At 46.9% G+C, this 22,213-nt stretch overlaps 1 protein-coding gene across 1 annotated transcript in view; it reads right to left on the bottom strand.

Annotated features, from left to right (window-relative positions):
* Positions 1-22,213, bottom strand: part of NEK10 (NIMA related kinase 10) — a 252,379-nt gene that overhangs the window by 200,688 nt on the left and 29,478 nt on the right. Inside the window, exon 5 of the mRNA XM_052640083.1 lies at positions 6,993-7,077. Coding sequence (XP_052496043.1) covers positions 6,993-7,077 — 85 coding nt within the window. The remainder of the gene's footprint in view (positions 1-6,992; positions 7,078-22,213) is intronic.

Genomic DNA, 22,213 nt, shown 5'->3' with positions numbered 1-22,213 from the left:
GCTGCGTGAACAGCTGAGGAAAAGGCTCAGGGGCTCGAGGCCTCCTGGGTCAAGGGTCAAGGTTTCCTTAATCTGTGTGAAGGGAATCTGGAAACCACACACCCTTGTTCAAATTAAGAATGAAGGTATATTTATAACTCAATTAAAATAGTTCTATGACCACCTACTAATTTGAATTCCCATGATGGCTATTCACTTTAGAAGAGCTGCAGTTAAAAGAATACTGTATGCATTGCCAATAATTATGATGGACATTTTATACACATAAAAATAACATTTTAAAACCACTTATATTTTTTTCGGCATTTTCTTTTCCGTTCCTGTTAGTAAGATCCCCAGGTTAGGCTCTGAAGGAGACACAAATATAAAATGACAGATGACAGAGGTTGACTTCACTGAGTGGCAGGCAAGGATAAGGGACACACACAAATGACTGGAATTTAAGACAGAGCTAGGTAGGTGTTTTAAGAAAGTTACGGGGCTTCCCTGGTGGCTCAGACGGTAATCTGCCTGCACTGCAGGAGACCTGGGTTCAACCCCTGGGTCAGAAACATCCCCTGGAGACGGGAATAGCAACCCACTCCAGCATTCTTACCTGAAGAATCCCATGGACAGAGGAGCCTGGTGGGCTGCAGCCCATGAGGCCACCGAGAGTGAACGACCAACACTTTCCATAGGTTAAGAAAGTTACACAGGAGGTGCTGTGACACCCCAGAGGGGGACGTATAATAGCCTGCTGAGAGGACTACAGAAAACTTTGTAAGGGTGGTGGCCTCTGGAGGGACTTGGAAGGATGGACAGTTGTGCGGAGGAGATGGTGGAGAAGAGAGGGAAATGAAGGGGATTCCTCCAAGCAAAGAGGACAGGAGGGTCAAAAGTGCACAGCAGTTGCATAGAAAGAACATCAAGATGTTGTGTCGCTATGAAAAGCAACTCCCTAAATTTTTGAAGGGAACCACTGGGAATAATGTTAGAAAAACAGAGTGAGATGAACTGTGGGAAGACTTGAACATGAGCCCGAACTGAACTTTGCATTCGAGCCTGATGGACACGTGGGAACAAGGGCTGATCAGACTCAGCTGTGGGGACCTCTCCCCAGTCTTGGAGGAAACTGGGGAGGGACGGGCGTGGAGGGAAGCCCCGTGGGTTGGCAGGTGCAGAGAGAACAGAGTGGACAGGTGGGCAGTCTTGACATGGTTTGACCAGCTGGACATGAAGGCCAGTGGAGAAGAAGGGTGCAGAGAAGAGGCTTCACCATCTGCACAGCAAGGTGACAGGAGGCCAGGACAGGATAAGCCCAGGGAAGAGGGGGACACAGGCTGGGTTAGACAAGGAGGTGGAGTCCGACATGCTGAGCTGCTGGCGGTGTATTCAGGTGATGGAAGAACAACAGGCCCGGAAAAGTGCGCCGAGGGCAGAAGACTGAGATCTGGCATTGCTGACATAAAGGAAATTTAAATGTGAAGCTTGGGAGACGCCACCAGGGAGAGACTCATGTTTAAGTGACTGGTCATGGTCATTCTTAAATGTTTACCTTGGCAAAAATATATCTATACAATCATAGGTGTTAACAGTATGGAACTGATTCCATGTTTCCCAAACCCTGTCCTGGGAATAATGATTTTATTCTGTGCAATGAGTGGTACTAGGTGTTTGAAAATATTTTTATGATCAAATAGTAGGTTGAACAGAGTGTAACAATTAACGCGCTGCCGTGCACCACAGTCTCCAGTAGGAGGAGCTGCCCATCTTCCCTGCATATGGGGGGTGAGACACACCACCTTTCACAGAGCACTCACTGGGTCCTGTGAGCGCCGTGTCCCGTGTCAGAAGCACTGTTACAAAACCCAGGAAAAGGAGCGAGGCTGTACCACCACTAGAAAATGTCGTTGCTATGCCCTCAAGCAGTGACCCACCATTTACTAAACAAGCAACGGGACAACCGTAGAACAAGACCACAAGGCGCCCTCATCTCTGGGCTCGGCAGTCCCGGCTACCCAGCTCAAGAGCAGACAGGACTGCGCTCCTCCCCGGCACGGCCTGGGCTCTCAGGACCCGGCTCCAGACTTCCGAGCCTCGTGACCTGGAGACAGTTTCCATCCATCTGAACCAATGTCCTTGCTCTACCTATCCCCAGAGTTTCTCTCTTTTTAAAACCTTGACGCAATAACATAACACTGATATGAACTAGAGCGCAACAGCACGCCCTGCGACCTACTCTGGCGGCCGTCAGTCCAGCAGTGTGTCGCCGGGGCAAAGCGTCAGGGCCCCAGACACGCTGTCCCTGGTCGGGCAGCCAGCAGAGCACTGAGCTCCGAGTGCCACGTGCTGACCCGCCACCCACTCCTCTGCAGTCAGCGGTCCACAATGCGCATCCCTCTATCCCAACAGAAGGTTCCCCTGGGCCTGACCAGTATGTATCTTTTCAGGTGTTAGGAACTACTCTTCTAAAGGCTGGTAAGGGGAAAGGAAGCATTTCCTGCCTTGGAGTCTGGAGGAAGGGTGGTGCCACTGACAGAATCTGCAGAATTCGGCAGTTTGCAGGAGCGTCAGGATGGAGAGACCCAGGTGAAGTTACTGCATGTCCCGTGCACAGTGGGCTCTCGAACACTTTGGCCCCTGTGTTCCTTTATACACTTACAGATTACTGAGAGTCCCAGAGACCTTCTGTTTATGTGAGTTAATCTATTTTATTTACCGTGTATGTGTGTATTCACTCAGTTGTGTCCAACCCTTTGCAACCCCATGAACTGCAGTCCACCAGGCTCCTGTGTCCATGAAACTTTCCAGCCAAGAATACTGGAGTGGGTTGCCATTTCCTCCTGCAGGGGATCTTCCCAACCCAAGGATCAAACCCGCATCCGCATCTCCTATGTTGGCAGGTGGATTACATGGGAAGTTCTTTATATTTACCATATTAGAGATAAAAAGTGAGCAATTTTTACAACACAAGAGCTCACAAGCATGTGTTCCATCAGGTGTATGTGTACACCATCATCACATACCCTGTAGCCTCTGGAAGGCTCCACTGCATGCTCGTAAGAGAGTGAGAATGAATCACACTGGAGCATCACCTTTAAGACCATTTTGACCCTGTGGGGCCCCTGGAAGGGTCTCAGAGACCTGTGAGAGTCCCCAGACCACCCTTTGAGAACCATTATGCTACCATATCATCCCAACAAATACCTGGAAATTTGGGACTTAAATGAGGGGAAAAGTCTCAGGCTGATGAAGCCAACAGCTCAGGAGATAGGGGAGCCTATAACAAAGAAAATAGCTTTGGGAAGGTTAACATTTCGGGCCTTCCCCACTGGCTCCGAGGTAAAGAATCTGCATACAGGAGACACAGGCGATTCGGGTTTGATCCCCAGGTCAGGAAGATTCCCCTGGAGGAGGGCATGGCAATCCACTCCAGTATTCTTGCCTGGAGAATCCCATGGACAGAGGAGCCTGGTGGGCTATAGTCCATGGGGCCGCAAAGAGTTGGACACGACTGAAGCAGCTGAGCACAGCAGCAACATTTAGGAAGGCAGAATTTTAAAAAGGAGCAAGTAAACAGCACAGAAAAACAGAAGGTGATGAGGAAGAGCTGGAGGTTTTCAGGATCAGTGAGAGGAAACAGAAAGTGTGGCAAGGGGCGCCAGGCTGCTGGAAGGAGGCTGAGGTGTGAGGCGGGCCATCAGGCCATACAGCTCTGCTGTCTCTCTATTGCTGCAGCTGATGGAGATGTAGGTTAGGAGTTTTAAGTTTTTCTATTTATCATTGATAAGCAATGTGCTCTGACAGCTCACTGTGAGCAGCCTAGGTAGATTTTATCCTGCTTGGAACTCCAACTACACTTGAAATCTCTGACACATGTCATCCTTTAATTATGAAAAAGGAAGCAATTTTGTCTTTAAAAATGGCTTCTCTTTCATCCCTTCCACTCATTTATTTCTGGAACCTTCATTAGGCATATACTGGAGCCTCTGGGTCAAGAGATGCTGACTGGATCATGACCCATGATGGCCTTTTTAAATGACTTCTGAGAGGTCTTGGTGCACAGTATGCAAGGAAAAACTCTACTGCTCATCAGCTGTAAAGGAAAGGGAGTGAGTTCCATATAAATAGTCTGACCTTTCAATAAATGCATGCAGTAATGAAGGTGAGATCAAGGCTTGAAAGGATGGTGTGTCCTGAAAAGGGCATTTTTATGATAAGAAAAAACAGAAAGGGAGCCACTGACACCGTAATAAAGACAACAGATGGAAGGCTGAGGCTTGGCACGGAGGAGGGTTTTCTTCAGGAATAAGAAGGGACGTAAAGGTGCATAATCGCCTATCAATGCAAGAGGCATAAGAGATGTGGATTGGATCCCTGGGTCGGGAAGATCCCCTAGAGCAGGGCATGGCAGCCCACTCCAGTATTCTTGCCTGGAGAATCCTATGGACAGAGGAGCCTGGTGGGCTACAGTCCATGGGGTCACAAAGAATTGGACATGACTAAAGTGACTTAGCATGCATGCACAATGGTGCATAATAATCCAAACATTTCAAGCAACAAAGAAAATATGAGCATTCCTACTAGGATGGCCTCAGTTTTGCCTGTAAAACAGGTAATGCTGCAATCTGATAAGAAGTCCGGAGTAGGAGCAGTGTGTGAGGAGCGGACATGGTCTGGGGCAGCCACTGCGGATCATGCGGCACTAATCACGGATTCACCAGGAGAGGAAAGAGAGGCCTGGCCTGGACATCTGTGGGCACAGGTCACAGTAAAGCCCAGCGTGGCTATGACTTCGGCCAGAAATTCTTGGCAACTCAACATGTTAAACAACTGCTCTCATATGTGGACAGAGTGCCAGGAGGATTCAGGGAACACCTCCTTCTATGGAAAGGCTGGAAATCAATGGGAGGTCTGGTTTAATGCATGTTTTTGTCATAAAAGCTCCAAAGCAAAGAGGTCACAGAATTCTTTCCTTTAGAGAGCAATCCAGTCAACCTTGTTCCAGCCCATCAAGAAGTGGGTTAAGAAAGGGAATACTTTAGAGCCATCAATTTTCTGAGCAAACAGCATGTCTAAGGCAAATATTTTGCTAACTTCTATAAGTCCAAAAACTAGACCTCCTGCTAAAAATCCGCCTTCTTCCAGGAATACTTATATTAATACCATACACAAGCTGTTCTTACCCAAGCTGAGGCCTATGGGGCATAGGGCAGGGGGGTGGGGGACAGTGTTAATATGACTCGGGGACAAGGAGCCTCGGGCCAGGGGGAGAGGGGGCAGTGGCCCAGGCAGAGTAGGGCATACACCACCCTCACCAGCATGGTCCACACAGCTCTGTCTGGGTGGTCACAGGAGAAAAGAAAAATTCCCATAAAACTGTGAGCAACCAGGACAGAAAGTTTTTTAAGGAATGTCACATATTCAAATAACTGGTTTTCTGAACTAGAACAACACAAAGCCATCTTAGAGTACGGAATGGGGAAGGGAGCAACTCTTCTAAAGAAAAGAGCAAAGCTACCATGAGTCCCAGGAGACTCAAACCAGAGCAGGTTCATCGCTGGCTAGCAGCAACACACGTTGTTTTGAGTGCTGAGTTTGGAAAAGATGGCTATCAGGGTAATGAAAGGAAATATGTCCTGATTCAAATAATAACTCATCAGTAAAGCTGAATCCAAAATAAATGCACTTCAGAGTGGTCTGAGCATCCCAGTAGCTTATCAGGATGGGGCATAAAAGGAGATACCTCTTAGGGAAAAAAGCAATCTGTGAAAATGATTGAAGCATGTAGGAATGACAAGACCGCCCTTTAGATATTTAATGCTGGCAAGCAGAAACAATAATGGCTCATTAGCAATCTGGAGACTTCTCCAAACTGGTTGGCCAGTGGTTCCCCCAACCAGTAGCATCAGTGACACCTGGGAACTTGTTAGGAATGCAGATTTCCAGGCCCTCCCCAAACTTACTGGATCAGAAGCTTCCCTGGTGGCTCAGACAGTAAAGAATCTACCTACAATACAGAAGACCTGGGTTCAACCCACGGTCGGGAAGATCCCCTGGAGAAGGAAACGGCAACCCACTCCCACATTCTTGCCTGGGAAATCCCATGGCCAGAGGAAGCTGGTGGGCTACAGTCCAGGGGTCGCAAAGAGTTGGACACGACTGAGCGACTAACACTTTCACTTTCAGATACCAGCAATCATTAAGTGTTCCAAGTGTTTCTGATATACAGAAAGTTTACAAACTTTGCTTTATAGAAGCAGGAATCTTAGCAGCTGGGTCTGGAAGGAACAACTTTCATGGACCAGGTGGTGTCAGGTAAGTGCTTGCTACTCAGAGTGTTGGCCCTGGACCGGTGGCCTCAGCAGAACCCTGGGCCTCTGTGTACACCTATGGAGTCCACATCTGCACGTACAAGAGCCCCAGGTGATTGAAAGTCTGAGAGGCACTAACCCAGAGACATCATGCTTGACTGACCAGTGAGAGGAGGGGAGACTCCCGCCGACAAGCGCCTCCTCTGAGACAAGGGGGAGCCCCGTGCCCACCTTTAACTCAGGCTCTGAGGCTGGCCTCCGGGGAGTGCATGCGTCTGGGGCAGCTACCATGTGTAGGCCTCGCCGCTCCCCCTGTTGGCCCTGGAGCCCCCTAAGGAAGTCCCTGCTTGCCGCTGCTCACTTGGGCCGCTTGGCATCAACATGCTCCAAAGCGTGGCCCAGTGTACCCTTCTCGAAGCTGTCTATGGTTTAAAATGCCAAGAGATGATCCAAACACAGACCAGAAGTCAGTCCATTGCATCCCACAGGTAACAGAATGGAAATGGAGAGATATTTCTGTCCCTACTAAATCACTTCTCTCCTATCGATTTCAATAGCAGGTAAGATACTTCCCAAACGTGGAAGCTACTGAATAGTGAGAGAGGATAAAAAGTTACCATGCTGTGCTTCAGAAAAGAGCCCACAGTTTTTATTTCATCTTCAAACTAGTAAAAAATATTTTTATTTTTTGCAACCAACCTGATAACATGGATCCCTCATCAGGAGTCTCAGACAAATTAACACTCTCAGAAAATGAAGAGATGGAGCGCGATCAACCCACTCTCTGAAAGAAAACAAGAGAGAACATGTTTGTTCACATTTAAAACCAATGAACCTGACAGTTCATGAACAGCGCAGCGCTAGGAAGAAGAGAAAACAGCTCCGGGCAGAGCACTCATTGGCCTCAAACAGTCTGCAGTGGGGACTGTTATCTGACACTTAACCCATTTTAATGGAAAACACTGTCATTACAAAATTGAGGCCCCCAAATTATTTGGTTCACGGGCCCTGACTGTCCCAAGAAAGGGCAGCCCCCGATCACAAGAAATAGCTAACAGGTTCAACTTCAAAAGGCTTGATACACTGATAGCTTAGCATCCAATTAAAAATAAAAGATAATACATATACACTAGAAGAAAATTATTTGTATTTTATTCTTAATCACATTTACTTTCTAATGGAGTGTGGCCACTAAACAACTTCTCCAGTCCTGGAATGGAACCCACCACCACCTCCATTTCCTCCTCCACCTGGCTCCCCAGGGCACTGGCTTTTGACCACAGTGGCCACTGAAGACTCAGCTACAGAAGAACGAGCAGCAGCAAGGGAAGGCGGTACACCTAACATGGAAGCTGTAATCACCCAGAGTAGTCTACGCTGTGCCCGCCAGATGGTGTGTCATCACTGTTTCCCCTGAGATTTTAACATATCCCATGGCACCCCTGGGGGTTCCAATCAGCCCCCGTGCGCTTCAACGCGCCTTGTGGGAAACGTGGGGATAAAGTATTTTCTTAGGTCTCAGGTCGCTTTCCCCGGAAGCAGACTCCTCCGTGAATACTGGTGCGCACTTGAGTGACTAAGGACGCCAGGAGGCCTCCTGGAGTCGGGGTGAGGGGCAGGGGCAGGAGTCAGGGAAGGGGGAGAAGGGGCGGGGGAGTGGGGAGGCCCAGCGGGCAGGGGTCTGCTGTGCCAGCTGAACCTCCACTGACCCCTCGACCCCCGTGAAGGCAAGCACCCTGGGCTTCCCTGCTCCCAAAACAGCTGTCACGGAGGGGACGGCTGGGGAGGGGGCACTGCTGTCCTCTGGGCCTGTGGGCAACGTGGACGCAAAGAGCCAGAGGGTGGTGCCGGGGCCCCGCCTCTCACACAGGCGCCACCGGCCAGTCCCGGCCGGAAGCCACATCGCCAACCTGTCCTGGGGCAGTGGGAGCGCGCACGTCTCAGGGGGTTCCGGCTGGAGGGAGCAGAGTGGTGGGCGCAGCACCCTGCCTGCGGGCTCTGGGCACCTCTCCGACCACTCTGGGGAGGAGGTGTCGTCTGCACACCCAGCACCCTTCCCCACGGCTGCACCAGTTAGACTTAGGAATCATCAATGAATTCTACCGGAAAACTTTTTTCGTCCGCTCCCACGGGGGCACCCAGGCTGCCGAGTGTGAATACTGCTAAAGACTTTTCTCATGTTACTCAGGGAAGACCCATCTGCCCAGAACGTTCAGGAACATAGCCCAGGCTGAGGCTCGGGCCCAGAGCTTCCCAAGTCTCCGCTGACAGCACATCTGAAACTCAGTGCATGCCCCTCCCGCCACCCGCCTCCAGCACACAGGCTTCATCACTCCAGGCCTCCAGCCCCGGGTGTGTGCTTGTCTCCTCTACTTCACTCACACCCTTCGTCCAATCCCTCAGCACATCCTGTCTGCTCCAACCTTTAAAATCTCTCTCCATTCACACAAGTTTGAGGCAGGAGATAGATGGGCCTCTGGGCTGAGCAGCTGCAGTTTGTCAAGCAGAGTAGATTGGAGCTTTGTTTTTCCTGACAACCCAAGGACAGAGTTAGAGGCAGGAAGTGAGCTCTGAGAGGGAGCAGAGAAAACGCGCTTATCTATCACTCCCGAGGTAAAGGAAATCTTCCCAGTTCCACACCAGCAGGAAGGATCCTTGGGGGTCAGAAAAGGTAGGCATCACTCCATAATTAACGTTGTCATACTCCCATTAGCCTTTGTGCTGGAATCCATCTTGGCAAAAAGACGCATATGAAGAAGGCCCAAGGGCAGGTCAGGTGTGGGAAAAGGAACAAGATAATTGGCCAGAGGAGAACAAAGACCCAGAAGAACTGCCCCATATAAATGGTTTACCTCCCTCCTCAAAACAGGGGACCCTTTCTGTCTGGGTGGGTGTTCCTGCTTTGTTTCTGTCTAAATACACAGTTTCTTTCTGTGCTCTCCCACATGTAGTGGTATGTCTCTGAAAATAAACTTTGTACCCTAGCTCACCTAGAGCCAGACATCCTGGAATGTGAAGTCAAGTGGGCCTTAGGAAACATCACTACAAACAAAGCTAGTGGAGGTGATGGAATTCCAGTTGAGCTATTTCAAATCCTGAAAGATGATGCTGTGAAAGTGCTGCACTCAATATGCCAGCAAACTTGGAAAACTCAGCAGTGGCCACAGGACTGGAAAAGGTCAGCTTTCATTCCAATCCCAAAGAAAGGCAATGCCAAAGACTGCTCAGACTATCACACAATTGCAATCATCTCACATGCTAGTAAAGTAATGCTTAAAATTCTCCAAGCCAGGCTTCAGCAATATGTGAACCGTGAACTTCCAGATGTTCAAGCTGGTTTTAGAAAAGGCAGAGGAACCAGAGATCAAATTGCCAACATCCGCTGGATCATGGAAAAAGCAAGAGAGTTCCAGAAAAACATCTATTTCTGCTTTATTGACTATGCCAAAGCCTTTGACTGTGTGGATCACTATAAACTGTGGAAAATTCTGAAAGAGATGGGAATACCAGACCACCTGACCTGCCTCTTGAGAAACCTATATGCAGGTCAGGAAGCAACAGTTAGAACTGGATATGGAACCACAGGCTGGCTCCAAATAGGAAAAAGAGTACATCAAGGCTGTATATTGTCACCCTGCTTATTTAACTTATATGCAGAGTACATTATGAGAAATGCTGGGCTGGAAGAAGCACAGCTGGAATCAAGATTGCTGGGAGAAATATCAATAACCTCAGATATGCAGATGACACCACCCTTATGGCAGAAAGTGAAGAGGAACTAAAAAGCCTCTTGATGAAAGTGAAAGAGGAGAGTGAAAAAGTTGGCTTAAAGCTCAACATTCAGAAAACGAAGATCATGGCATCTGGTCCCATCACTTCATGGCAAATAGATGGGGAAACAGTCAAAACAGTGAGAGACTTTATTTTGGGGGGCTCCAAAATCACTGCAGATGGTGATTACAGCCATGAAATTAAAAGACCCTTACTCCTTGGAAGGAAAGTTATGACCAACCTAGACAGCATAGTAAAAAGCAGAGACATTACTTTGCCAACAAAGGTCTGTCTAGTCAAGGCTATGGTTTTTCCAGTGGTCATGTATGGATGTGAGAGTTGGACTATAAAGAAAGCTGAGTGCCGAAGAATTGATGCTTTTGAACTGTAGTGTTGGAGAAGACTCTTGAGAGTCCCTTCGAGTACAAGGAGATCCAACCAGTCCATCCTAAAGGAGATCAGTCCTGGGTGTTAATTGGAAGGACTGATGTTGAAGCTGAAACTCCAATACTTTGGCCACCTGATGTGAAGCGCTGACTCATTGGAAAAGACCCTGATGCTGGGAAAGATTGAGGGCAGGAGGAGAAGGGGATAAAAGAGGATGAGATGGTTGGATGGCATCACCAACTCGATGGACATGGGTTTGGGTGGACCCCAGGGGTTGGTGAAGGACAGGGAGGCCTGGCGTGCTGCAGTTCACGGGGTCGCAAAGAGTCAGACACAACTGAGCAACTGAACTGAACTGAACTGAACTGAACCCATTTTTTTGCAGTTTTTATCTCCTTAAATCGTTCTTACTTTCAAACAGAGGCAAGAGCCAGGTTGGCTTTGCTTCTAGTCTTAGTCCCTGGTGGAGTCGCAGCTAGGACTCCTGACTTCTGTCCAGGATTCAGGTTCAAGGAACCAAGGGGAGCTAAGATCCTGCTTCAAGACCACTCACTGTTGTCTGAGATCAGCTTCTCACTCCCTCATCCTCTATGACCCCGGCTCAAGCCTCCATCATCGTTTGCTTGAACTATTTATTTGTATTAAAAAAAAGTGGGAGGTACACCCTGCAGCATGTGAGATCTTAGTTCCCTGACCAGGGATTGACCCCATTCCCCCTGCAGCGGAAATGCAGTCTCAACCACTGGACTGCCAAGGAAGTCCCTGCGGGAACTGTTGCAAAAGCCTCCCCACCTGCCTTCCTCGCTTGCATCATTGTTCCAACTTCAGTCTTCGCATACCAGCCAAGGAGACCCTCTACAGACACCCTCTCTGCCCCGGCCCCGGGAGTCTGTCCTCTTACTCAGGCCCCATGGCCCACAGGCTCCTTGGGACGCCTGGCCTCTCCACTGCCTCTTGGACCTCACCGCCCCGCCCCCACTGCCCCCACGCGTGCCCTCCCAGTCAGATTGGCCTCCCCGCACCTTTTTCACTGACCCTCTCACAACAGGGCTGGGCTGGGAGCCTTGCCTTTGCTCCTTTCTATGAAGCAGTGTTGGTAACGTTTGAACACTGGAACCTCCCACACAATTAGATAGATGTTCTCTGACATGATATGAGGCCAGTCACGTGTAGCTGTTCTAACTAAAGTGTATGTCACAGTGCGGAGGCCATCAGCACAGCACAGCCTAGGCTCCTGAGGTGAGGAAGGGACGCTGGGCACTGCCGAGCGCCGGACCTGCCTGCATCACCGGAAGGTGCTCCCTGCCAGGTGACACTGCCCTCCAGATTAGTCCAATGTGACACGAGTGTTAGCAAACAAAAACAAAATGTGTCTGCTATTTCTTGCCTAGCCAAGAAGAACAGAGGAAGACAAAGCTGTTCGGACCAGAATCCACATCATTCCCCCACCCTCTCCCACCCACCTGCACAGCTGAGTGAGTACCTCCAGCAGAGTTAGGGTGCTTTAAACATCTGCCCCCTCACCCGAGAGGAGCCTTTACTTGAACTGCAGTCCCAATACAGCCCTTGCCCAGCTTGTCTGACATCGACCCCTGACCTTTGTTGGCGGCGGGGGGACGGTGGAATTCAGCTTTGACTGTTTCTCGATCCTGAGAAATTCAACCCTGTCCCAAACCTGCACACCTCACACCTGACTGCAAGAAACATACCTTCTAGAAGGCAGATCGAGCATCTGTGGTTCCTCCACCAGAGGTATCACCCCAGCCCAGCCACTACTCTCCACCCCAAGCCACTTGCTCCTTCCATCCACTGACTCAGTTCACATGAAGGAAGCTGGAAATATGCTTTTCCCACAGCCTTATATTTCCAAGGATGTTTGCCTGCATCTTATAAATGAGAGTCCCCACAAGAGGCCTGCCTCTGTAGATGGAGGTTGAACACAGTGTCTAAAGAAGATTGCTGGCTGAGAACCACTCTTCCTGCCACCACCAAGGCCCCTGGCAAGAGCTGCCCGCCACAGGTGCCAGCACCTCACAGCCCTCCTTCAATCTGGGCACCCTGACTACGACACCTCTGCTACTGGAGGCAAAGTTCAGTCTCTTCTGAAAATAAAGACAGGACTCAACCCTTCTGGGGCTTCCCAGGTGGCACTGGTGGTAAAGAATCCACCTGCAATGCAGGAGCTGCAAGAGATGCAGGTTCGGTCCCTGGGTCGGGAAGATCCCCTGGAGGAGGAAATGGCAACCCACTCCAGTATTCTTGCCTGGAGAATCCCACGGACAGAGGAGCCTGGCGGGCTACAACCCACGGGGTCGCAGAGTCGAACAAGACTGAAGCAGCTTAGTACACACACATGCAACCCTCTCCGAGGGCTGTAGCCAGACAGAATTATCCAAGGCCACAGTGGGAAGCTGCACTATAATTCATCCTAACTTCCTGCATTGGGGAAAATAATGCAAATTTGAAGTACATTTTGAATTTCAAACAATCACTTCTGGGAACCCTTGTCAGGATGTGGTTATTCTGAGACTCCGATTAGAGACAGAAAACCTTTCGTCTCATAAGTAGGGGGACGGCGAGTGACTGGTTTCCCTTCCAGGTGCTGGGGTCAGCTAAAGATAGCATGCAGCCAACACTACACCCCAAAGTTCTAACGGGAATAATAATCCAGTGGCAACAGCTGCTGGTAGCCTCCTGAGGTTTAATGCTGGCTGCTCTTCGTTATTTAAGAGGAGAAGCCACGGGATACACTGGGAGGTGACTCATGACAAATCTGTGTGTGCCTGGAATTTTTCTGTTAAGAACGTACAGCCTTCATGAGAGAAGTCCATGAGCTTTCCAATGCTTTTTCATATTAAAATCAATATGAAAAGGTTTTTTGCTGTTCCTTCTCACCTCTAAAAAAAAAAAAAAGAATTCCAGAATAGCTTTTTGTCTTGTTTTCCTATTAAAGGAATGCAAATAAATGAAGAATTCTAGAAAACCTCAGGATTGAAAGTTCTGTTCCAAGCAAATGGCATTTTTTTGTCCTGCAATTTAGGGACTGTGGCCTGAAGCTGTTAATATTTCTCTGTGATTCTGCCCTCAGCTATTGTCAATGTAAATAGAATTCCTGGTGTCTGGGCCCTGCGGGGCATCCTCCCTGAGCACTGACCTCTGAGGAGCACTTGTTCCCTTCGTGGCTCCCAGCCTTTCACCCCTCTCAAGGACAGGGCCCATTGGCTGGAGCTCTGCTGCCCCTGGGGAATGGCATGTACTGTAAGGTGATACAGAGCTCTGTTCGCCAGGAGCTGGGGGACTAGGAGCCAGATTTTGAATAGAAACGACTGTCCTAGCTGTTTCTTCTGCATGACTGGTGAAAGTCTCAGAGGTTGAATGCTTTCAGATAGTTACTCTCATCACCTACCAGGATCCAGACGCTGTGACATGCCCAGGACTGCAGCCTGACACAACCATGCCCTGGTGTTCATAGAGGTTACCATCAAGAGAAGGAAGACCAATAACCCACACACAGGCAAAACTGCACATCAGTTGGTGATCAGGGAAAGACAACAAAGCTAAAGGTTGAGGGAGGCCTGGGAATGCTCTTTCAGGAGAGTCAGAGAGACGCTTTCCGATACGAGTGGCATCTGAGTGAACTCAGCAATGAGTCGAGGTCTGAACAGCCAAAGACGGGAGCGTGTGTGCACTGATTTGTGCAGGGAAACCCTTGAGGGCTGAGCAAGAAGAGCAAAGACAGGGTCGTGGGAGCTGGCGTCACAGAGATGAAGAGCCAGTGCTGCAGGTCTTTGTAGACTAGGAGCAGGGGTGTTGGACTTTTTACTCCAGAAAGTCATAGGCAACCTTTAAGCACAGGACTTACATCACGTGACAGAGACTCTGAAGAGGTCCTTCGAGATGTGCTGTTCGGAACACTACAGGGAGTCATGGTCAGAGCCAGGATCGTGGTCAGTGCAAGAGACTGCGCAGCTAGGACAGGTCAATACGTGGGAGAGACTAGAGTTGAGAGGAAGGCAAGGTGAATAAGAGAAATCAGGAGTCCCGTTTTAGGCACGGCGATGCTGAGAGGCCCAAAGAAGTCTACCAATCAACACGTGAAGAAAAAGACTATAGCAGGAGAGAGCTTGCCATCTCTCAGAGGAAAGCTGACAGAGAACGTCAGAAACGGGTGACTTTCCTAAGTGGGGGGTGTCCTCGGGACTGATTGATTTTGGCCATGTAAAGGGGGATCCAGAATGTGCTTTAGCTTACTGCCTAGTTCTCAAAAGCTCACGCACTGATGGGAAGCTGTCAATTACTGACTTGGTTAGGTTTAAAACTGGCTCTGGTGCTTATGTGTGGACAAACAAGGAGTGGTCCTCTCCTGAAAAGTTGGGATGATTTTAATTCTCTGCCTGTTAGAGACCTGGATGACTCTGTGTGTGTGTGTGTGTGTGTGTGTGTGTACATATAGTGTGCATATATAAACAACTTAAGCTTGGGGTAAACTCTAAATAACATTTGAGGAGAAATTAACATGAAATTCTAGTGGCAGAAAGCAAAGAGACACTGAAGAGCTTCTTGATGAAGGTGAAAGAGGAGAGTGAAAAAGCTGGTTTCAAACTCAATGTTCAAAAAGACTAAGATCATGGCATCTGGTCCCATCACTTCATGGCAAATTCTATTTGTGAGGAAAGTGAAAGCAGTGACAGATTTTATTTTCTTGGACTCCAAAAGCATTGCAGATGGTGACTGAAACCATGAAATTAAAAGATGCTTGCTCCTTGGAAGAAAAGCTATGACAAACCTAGACAGTGTATTAAAAAGCAGAGACATCACTTTGGTGACAAAGGTCCATCTAGTCAAAGCTATGGTTTTTTCCAGTAGTCACATACAGATGTGAGAGTTGGACCATAAATAAGGCTGAGTGCTGAAGAAATGATGTTTTTGAATTGTGGTGCTGCAGAAGATTCTTGAGAGTCCCTTGGACTTCAAGGAGATCCAACCAGTCAATCCTAAAGGAAATTAACCCTGAATATTCATTGGAATAACTGTTGCTGAAGCTCCAATACTTTGGCTACCTGATGCGAAGATCTGACTCATTGAAAAAGACCCTGATGCTGGGATAGACTGAGGGCAGGAGGAGAAGGGTGTGACAGAGGATGAGATGTTGAATGGCATCAGACTCAATGGACATGAGTTTGAGCAAACTCCAGGAGATGGTGAAGGACAGGGAGGCCTAGTATGCTGGAGTCCACGGGGGTCACAGTCGGACATGACTTAGTGACTGAACAATAACCTGTCACATAAATGAAATAAACAAGCATATAGAGTTTTAAAAAGATTACAGGAAATACAATATGAATTAATGTAGCTTTTTCTGGGACTTCCCTGGTGGTCCAGTGACTAAGCCTCTGGGCTCCCAGTGCAGGGAGCTGGTCAGGGAGGTATCCCACATGCCTCAACTAAAGCTCCCATAAGCTGCAGCAAGGTCAAGGATCCTGAGTGCTGCCATCAAGATCTGACACAGCCACAAAAATAAACACATCGTGTAAAAAAGAGTTGATGTAGCTGTTTCCAGGGTGGTATAATGGGTAAATTTTCATCTTTTATAGTTTTCTGTGTTTTTCAAATTTTTATAGTAATCAAAAAAATTTAATGCAAAGAAATTCCACTTTATGAAGACTCTCAGTCTCCACATCTCCAGTAAAACCAGCGTCAATGGCTTGAGTTGGCAATAAAAGACCCAAGCTCTGTTCCTGAGGAGCCCAGCTCAGCACGTAGCAGGAGGAGCATGAGCGCAGGGTCCTTTGAGCCAGAAGAGCCAGAAAGGCAAAGAGGTGGGGGTGGCAGGCTTCAGACAAGGATGGGCAGGGCCTGAGGCTCAGAGGCGAGAGAGAGAGAGAGAGAGAGAGAGAGAGAGAGAGAAACTTCCCAAGAAACAACAAAGGGTGCAGTCTGACCTTGGTGAGCCCGAAGGATGTGCTGGGCAGGAGTGAGAGACAAGGCAAAGGAGGAAGAAGACCTCAGAGGAAACTGGGAACCAGAAAGGAACTGGATTTTTACCTGGACTAACAGGAGATTTTTTTTTTTTTAAGGTATGTAAAGACCCAAACCTAACATGTTGGGGACCTTAATGAGCCTTTCTCTCTGTCCAATTTCTGGGACTGGCATGAAGACCTCTCTAGAGAGGTCTGAGCTCTCTGCACACTTCACCAAAGTGACCAGGGTTCTCTTTTCCTGGAGGAGAAAGAAGTCTTCAAAGGCTCCTCCTGGCCTCTCTACTACCTGATGAGATAAAACCACAGAAAAAGCCACTCTTGGAACTTCCCTGGTAGCCCAGTGGTTGACTTGGACTTGTGGTGCAGGGCGTGCGGGTTTGATCCCTGGTCAGGGAAATAAGATCCCACATGCCATAAAGCCAAAAAAATTCTTTTAAAAAAGAAAAGCATCTCTCCACCACCTTGGTCTATTTTAAGAACTTAATCAAGACTCTGATGAGATTGCTGTTTCTTCCAACCCTTTGGTCCCCGTGATAGCTCTAGAGAGCTGAGGCGGAAGATTAGGCAAAGCTCCAAAGACGGTGCACTTGCCTTGTGGCCTTGATTCTAGTGTGGATGTGGACAATAGAGGTGTAAGCAGCAAACAAGCAACTACATAGGTCTCCTGGGCTAGAGGTCCCTGGGAAGGTCACAGAACACTTCACAGCATTTTTAATTGGATTGTGATGGTTTGGACCAGATATTTTTCCCTAATTCAAGCAGTCCTTGAGCTCTTGAGCAGTTCTTGTAGAGAGCACAAACAGCTTCCCAATCCAGACTTCCTAGATGCATTTCCAAAATACTTCAAATCTGTAGCATGAATTTCAGGAAATGTGATGTAAAATAAGAACGCCAACTTGTTCTTATCAGAAAAGTGACTGCACTTATGGACAAAAAAAAAAAGTCATGCTTAGTTAGATCAGGTGGTTCTCTTTTAACTGAACTTAAAGAACCTGGAACACACTCACTTCTATAAAAGTTACAGCTGGAAAAAAATAGTAACAGGTGGGAGAAGAGGCGATATCCTGACAGTTACTAGGATCAGTTCAGTCAGTTCAGTTGCTCAGTCGTGTCCGACTCTTTGCAACCCCATGAATTGCAGCACGCCAGGCCTCCCTGTCCATCACCAACTCCCGGAGTTCACTCAGACTCACGTCCATCACGTCAGTGATGCCATCCAGCCATCTCATCCTCTGTTGTCCCCTTCTCCTCTGCCCCCAGTCCCTTCCAGCATCAGAGTCTTCTCCAATGAGTCAACTCTTCGCATGAGGTAACCAAAGTACTGGAGCTTCAGCTTTAGCATCATTCCCTCCAAAGAAATCCCAGGGCTGATCTCCTTCAGAATGGACTGGTTGGATCTCCTTGCAGTCCAAGGGACTCCCAAGAGTCTTCTCCAACACCACAGTTCAAAAGCATCAATTCTTCGGCGTTCAGCTTTCTTCACAGTCCAACGCTCACATCCATACATGACCACAGGAAAAACCACAGCCTCGACTAGGCGGACTTTTGTTGGCAAAGTAACGTCTCTGCTTTTGAATATGCTGTCTAGGTTGGTCATAACCTAGATCTTTTCATTTCATGGCTGCAGTCACCACCCACAGTGATTTTGGAGCCCAAAAAAATAAAGTCTGACACTGTTCCTACTGTTTTCCTATCTATTTCCCATGAAGTGATGGGACCGGATGCCATGATCTTCATTTTCTGAATGTTGAGCTTTAAGCCAACTTTTTCACTCTCCACTTTCACTTTCATCAAGAGGCTTTTTAGCTCCTCTTCACTTTCTGCCATAAGGGTGGTCTCATCTGCATATCTGAGGTTATTGATATTTCTCCCAGCAATCTTGATTCCAGCTTGGGCTTCTACCAGCCCAGCGTTTCTCATAATGTACTCTGCATAGAAGTTAAATAAGCAGGGTGACAATATACAACCTTGACATACTCCGTTTCCTATTTGGAACCAGTCTGTTGTTCCATGTCCAGTTCTAACTGTTGCTTCCTGACCTGCATACAGATTTCTCAAGAGGCAGGTCAGGTGGTCTGGTATTCCCATCTCTTTCAGAATTTTCCACAGTTTATTGTGATCCACACAGTCAAAGGCTTTGGCATAGTCAATAAAGCAGAAATAGATGTCTTTCTGGAACTCTCTTGCTTTTTTGATGATCCAGCGGATATTGGCAATTTGATCTCTGGTTCCTCTGCCTTTTCTTAAACCAGCTTGAACATCTGGGAGTTCATGGTTCACGTATTGCTGAAGCCTGGCTTGGAGAATTTTCAGCATTACTTTACTAGCATGTGAGATGACTGCAATTGTGCAGTAGTTTGAACATTCTTTGGCATTGCCTTTCTTTGGGATTGGAATGAAAACTGACCTTTTCCAGTCCACTGCTGAGTTTTCCAAATTTGCTGGCATATTGAGTGCAGCCCTTTCACAGCATCATCTTTCAGGATTTGAATAGCTCAACTGGAATTCTATCACCTCCACTAGCTTTGTTTGTAGTGATGCTTCCTAAGGCCCACTTGACTTCACATTCCAGGATGTCTGGCTCTAGGTGAGTGATCACACCATCATGATTTTCTTGGTCGTGAAGATCTTTTTTGTATAGTTCTTCTGTGTATTCTTGCCACCTCTTCTTAATATCTTCTGCTTCTGTTAGGGCCATGCCATTTCTGTCCTTTATTGTGCCCATCTTTGCATGAAATGTTCCCTTGGTATCTCTAATTTTCTTGAACAGAAAAGAGAACACACTTTATTTATTTATTCTTTTTTTATTTTTTTGACTGTGACATGTGGATTGTGAGATCTCAGTTCAGTTCCTTGACCATGGCTTGAACCTAGGCCACCGTAGTGAAAGCCCGGGATCCCAACCACTAGGCAACAAGGGAATTCCTGAGAACCTACTTTAAAATAACCCCAATTTTCCCATTACAGAGAAGGGGACACGGTGTAATTAAAATATTATTGAGTTGACTAAAAAACTTTGTTCAGGTTTTTCTGTAAGATGTTACCAAAAACTTGAAAGAAGTTTTTGACCAACCCAATAGTTTAACAAATAAATCATGAAACTTAGATATGTTTTATTTTACATTTAACAAAATTTAACATATAATGCAACGCTGACCTGATAACTATAACAAAGCAAGAATGGGTTCGGCTGACACTTTTTGGCATATATTTTCTGACAAAGTCATATAACATGATCCAATTTCCTTGAATTCACTTTTTATTTCTGCAGCATAAAACAGGTTCATTTTTGCAAATATATTAGAAAGATCCATCCGTGTCTCCTAATGGCTTCTCCTAGTCTTTGCTATTCGAAACATGCTTTTCTGAATTTCACCCTGTCACCTTCCTGGTTAATACTCTCTTCTACAATCATCAAGTGGTCTGATTCTGCCAGGGCCTCATTGATCAGGTCCTACCAGGTCAGCACCATCACTTGCAATAACTGCATGAAATTCTACACCTTCAGCCAGTTTCACAAGTTAGGTTATGTCTTCTTTGTATTACGTTATAGAATCTTCACATCATCTGGCAATCAGCGGGGAACGGACCAACAGAGGTGCCTCAGAGGAGCAGTTACACAGAAAAGATCCTGGAGTAGAGGCTGACTTTATAAGCAGCCAGTTAACTTTTAATCCATCCACGGATTGACAGTTAATCCATCTTTTGCCCAATCCTACTTAGACTAGAACTGGATGTAACAATCTGTCAGCAGTGAGAGGATGACATGAAAGGATACTCTTGATGTTCAATATTCCTAAATTCCTTCTCCTCCCATGAGAGCAAAGACATATGTAATTATCTCTTTCTGGTTTAAATGTGCCAGTGTTGTAACAGTTTCTACTTCCCTACACAATCTCATAACTCTGTGCTTTCTTGCACAGCAAATAAGATGAAAAAGAGGTGGATGCATTTTCAAACAGCAGATTCTACTGAGGACAAATGATCTCAGGGTAGAAGGAAAAGTGGGAAGATGAAAATTCATCTACATCCCCTGCCACACATCAAGGTTTATTGCCATGTACAACCCAGAGTGACCTCAGGTTCAGAGACATTTTCGTTTGCCCTTTGAGGCCTACTGTGAAGTGTTTGCCTCATCTGACTCTGGAGTAACAACTCTTGTCTCATTTCAGATGCTGCTTGGCAATGTTATTTCTGAGAACAAAAGGGCAATTACAAGTCAACCTTAGGAAAACAACCCAGGAAATAGGGTATCCAGAAGTGTGGTTTAGAGGTGAATGTTGTTGGTGAAAATGAATTAGAAGAGGAACAAACAAGAAGAATGTCAGCTGGGTATAAGTAGGTGAGACTAAATTCCCAGTCAGCCATATTCTCAGGGTACCCTTGAGCAGCATAGCATCTGAAACATGCCCAATCTTATATATAACCAGAGTTGGACCAAAGGCCAAATTCCACAGCCCTCCAGTTTCATCCATCCTATGTTTGTCTTAATATACTTTACTTTTTGTCACATTCTCTTTGTATTGAGGTGTGGGTAACTAGCTCACCAGAGTGAGTCCCTAGGAAGAAAGAGATCATGTGTCCTAGTCATCTTTGTACTTTCACCCTCTCTGACATGTACATGGTGGGGCTCAATAGTTTGTTTCTTGAACTGAATCCAAGCCTTTCAGTCAACATCAAATCTGATGTTTGCAAAGAAAAGGGATAGGAAACCATACCAGTAAAGGTCCTGAGATGTATTTCTACTAGACTAAAGTTAGAGAGGAAAGAAAAAAACAGGTAGTTCTGGCCAAACAAATGAGGGTATATGGGGTAGGAAACAATGGAAGACCTTTATACTTAATCCATATTTTACCCAACCCTGCTTTTAGAATAGAACTGGATGTAACAATCTGTCAGCAGTGAGAGGATGACATGAAAGGATGCTCTTGATGTTCAACATTCCTAAATTCCTTCTCCTCCCATGAAAGCAAAGATATCTATAACCATCTCTTCCTGGTTTAAAGATTTCCAGGAACTGATTGTGTTGCAAGTCAATAACTCCATCCAATGTCAGATGCCTCAATAATCGCTAAGAATTTGAAAATGTCCTCACAAGAGATCTCTTGACCTCAGAACTGTTAAGATCTCTTTCAGCTGCTGGAGGCCAGCCCTCACCTGCCTATCTTCCCTGATGATTCCTGTACCTGGTGTCTGCAGGGCAGAGAGATAGTAAGATCTCTATACTCAATACAGGAAAACTTCTGCCTTCCCCAAAGTACCAACCCAACAAATGACCTATTGGACATCGCCTGAGGAGTCTATGATTACCATCTTCAAAACAAATTAAAGAACTTCAATTTTCCAATAATACCATTTCAGGCATAATTATTGTGCTACTAACATTGCTCTTACTTTGTTCAAGCACAAGAACAAACAGTCTAGACAACCTCAGTGGTCATTAATCTTTCAACAATCTTTTGAGGACATTGACAACAACTGATTGTAACCCAATTACATAACCTTGGTAACGATTCTAGGCATCTTGTGTCATCTGAGCCAGTCTACTGATCTTCTGTTTAAACTACATACAAAGCCGTGCCACATGCAATCCCAACCCTAGACTGTTTTAAATTAAACCAATTTATTTGGCAGTCACTGTCAATACTTAAGTTTGCAATACTAAATAACCCCTCCAAAAGATCAAATCCTCAAACTACCGCTTACACTCTGTTTAGGGATGCTGTTCTACTGCACTGGACCAAGTCAGAGTCTTTTTTCAGTCAGTCATTAAATTTTCAG

Source organism: Budorcas taxicolor, chromosome 1 (genome assembly GCF_023091745.1).
Source record: "Budorcas taxicolor isolate Tak-1 chromosome 1, Takin1.1, whole genome shotgun sequence".
NCBI lineage: Eukaryota > Metazoa > Chordata > Mammalia > Artiodactyla > Bovidae > Budorcas > Budorcas taxicolor.
Note: the sequence above shows the minus strand (reverse complement) of the source record. Positions and strands in the feature narration are given on the sequence as shown.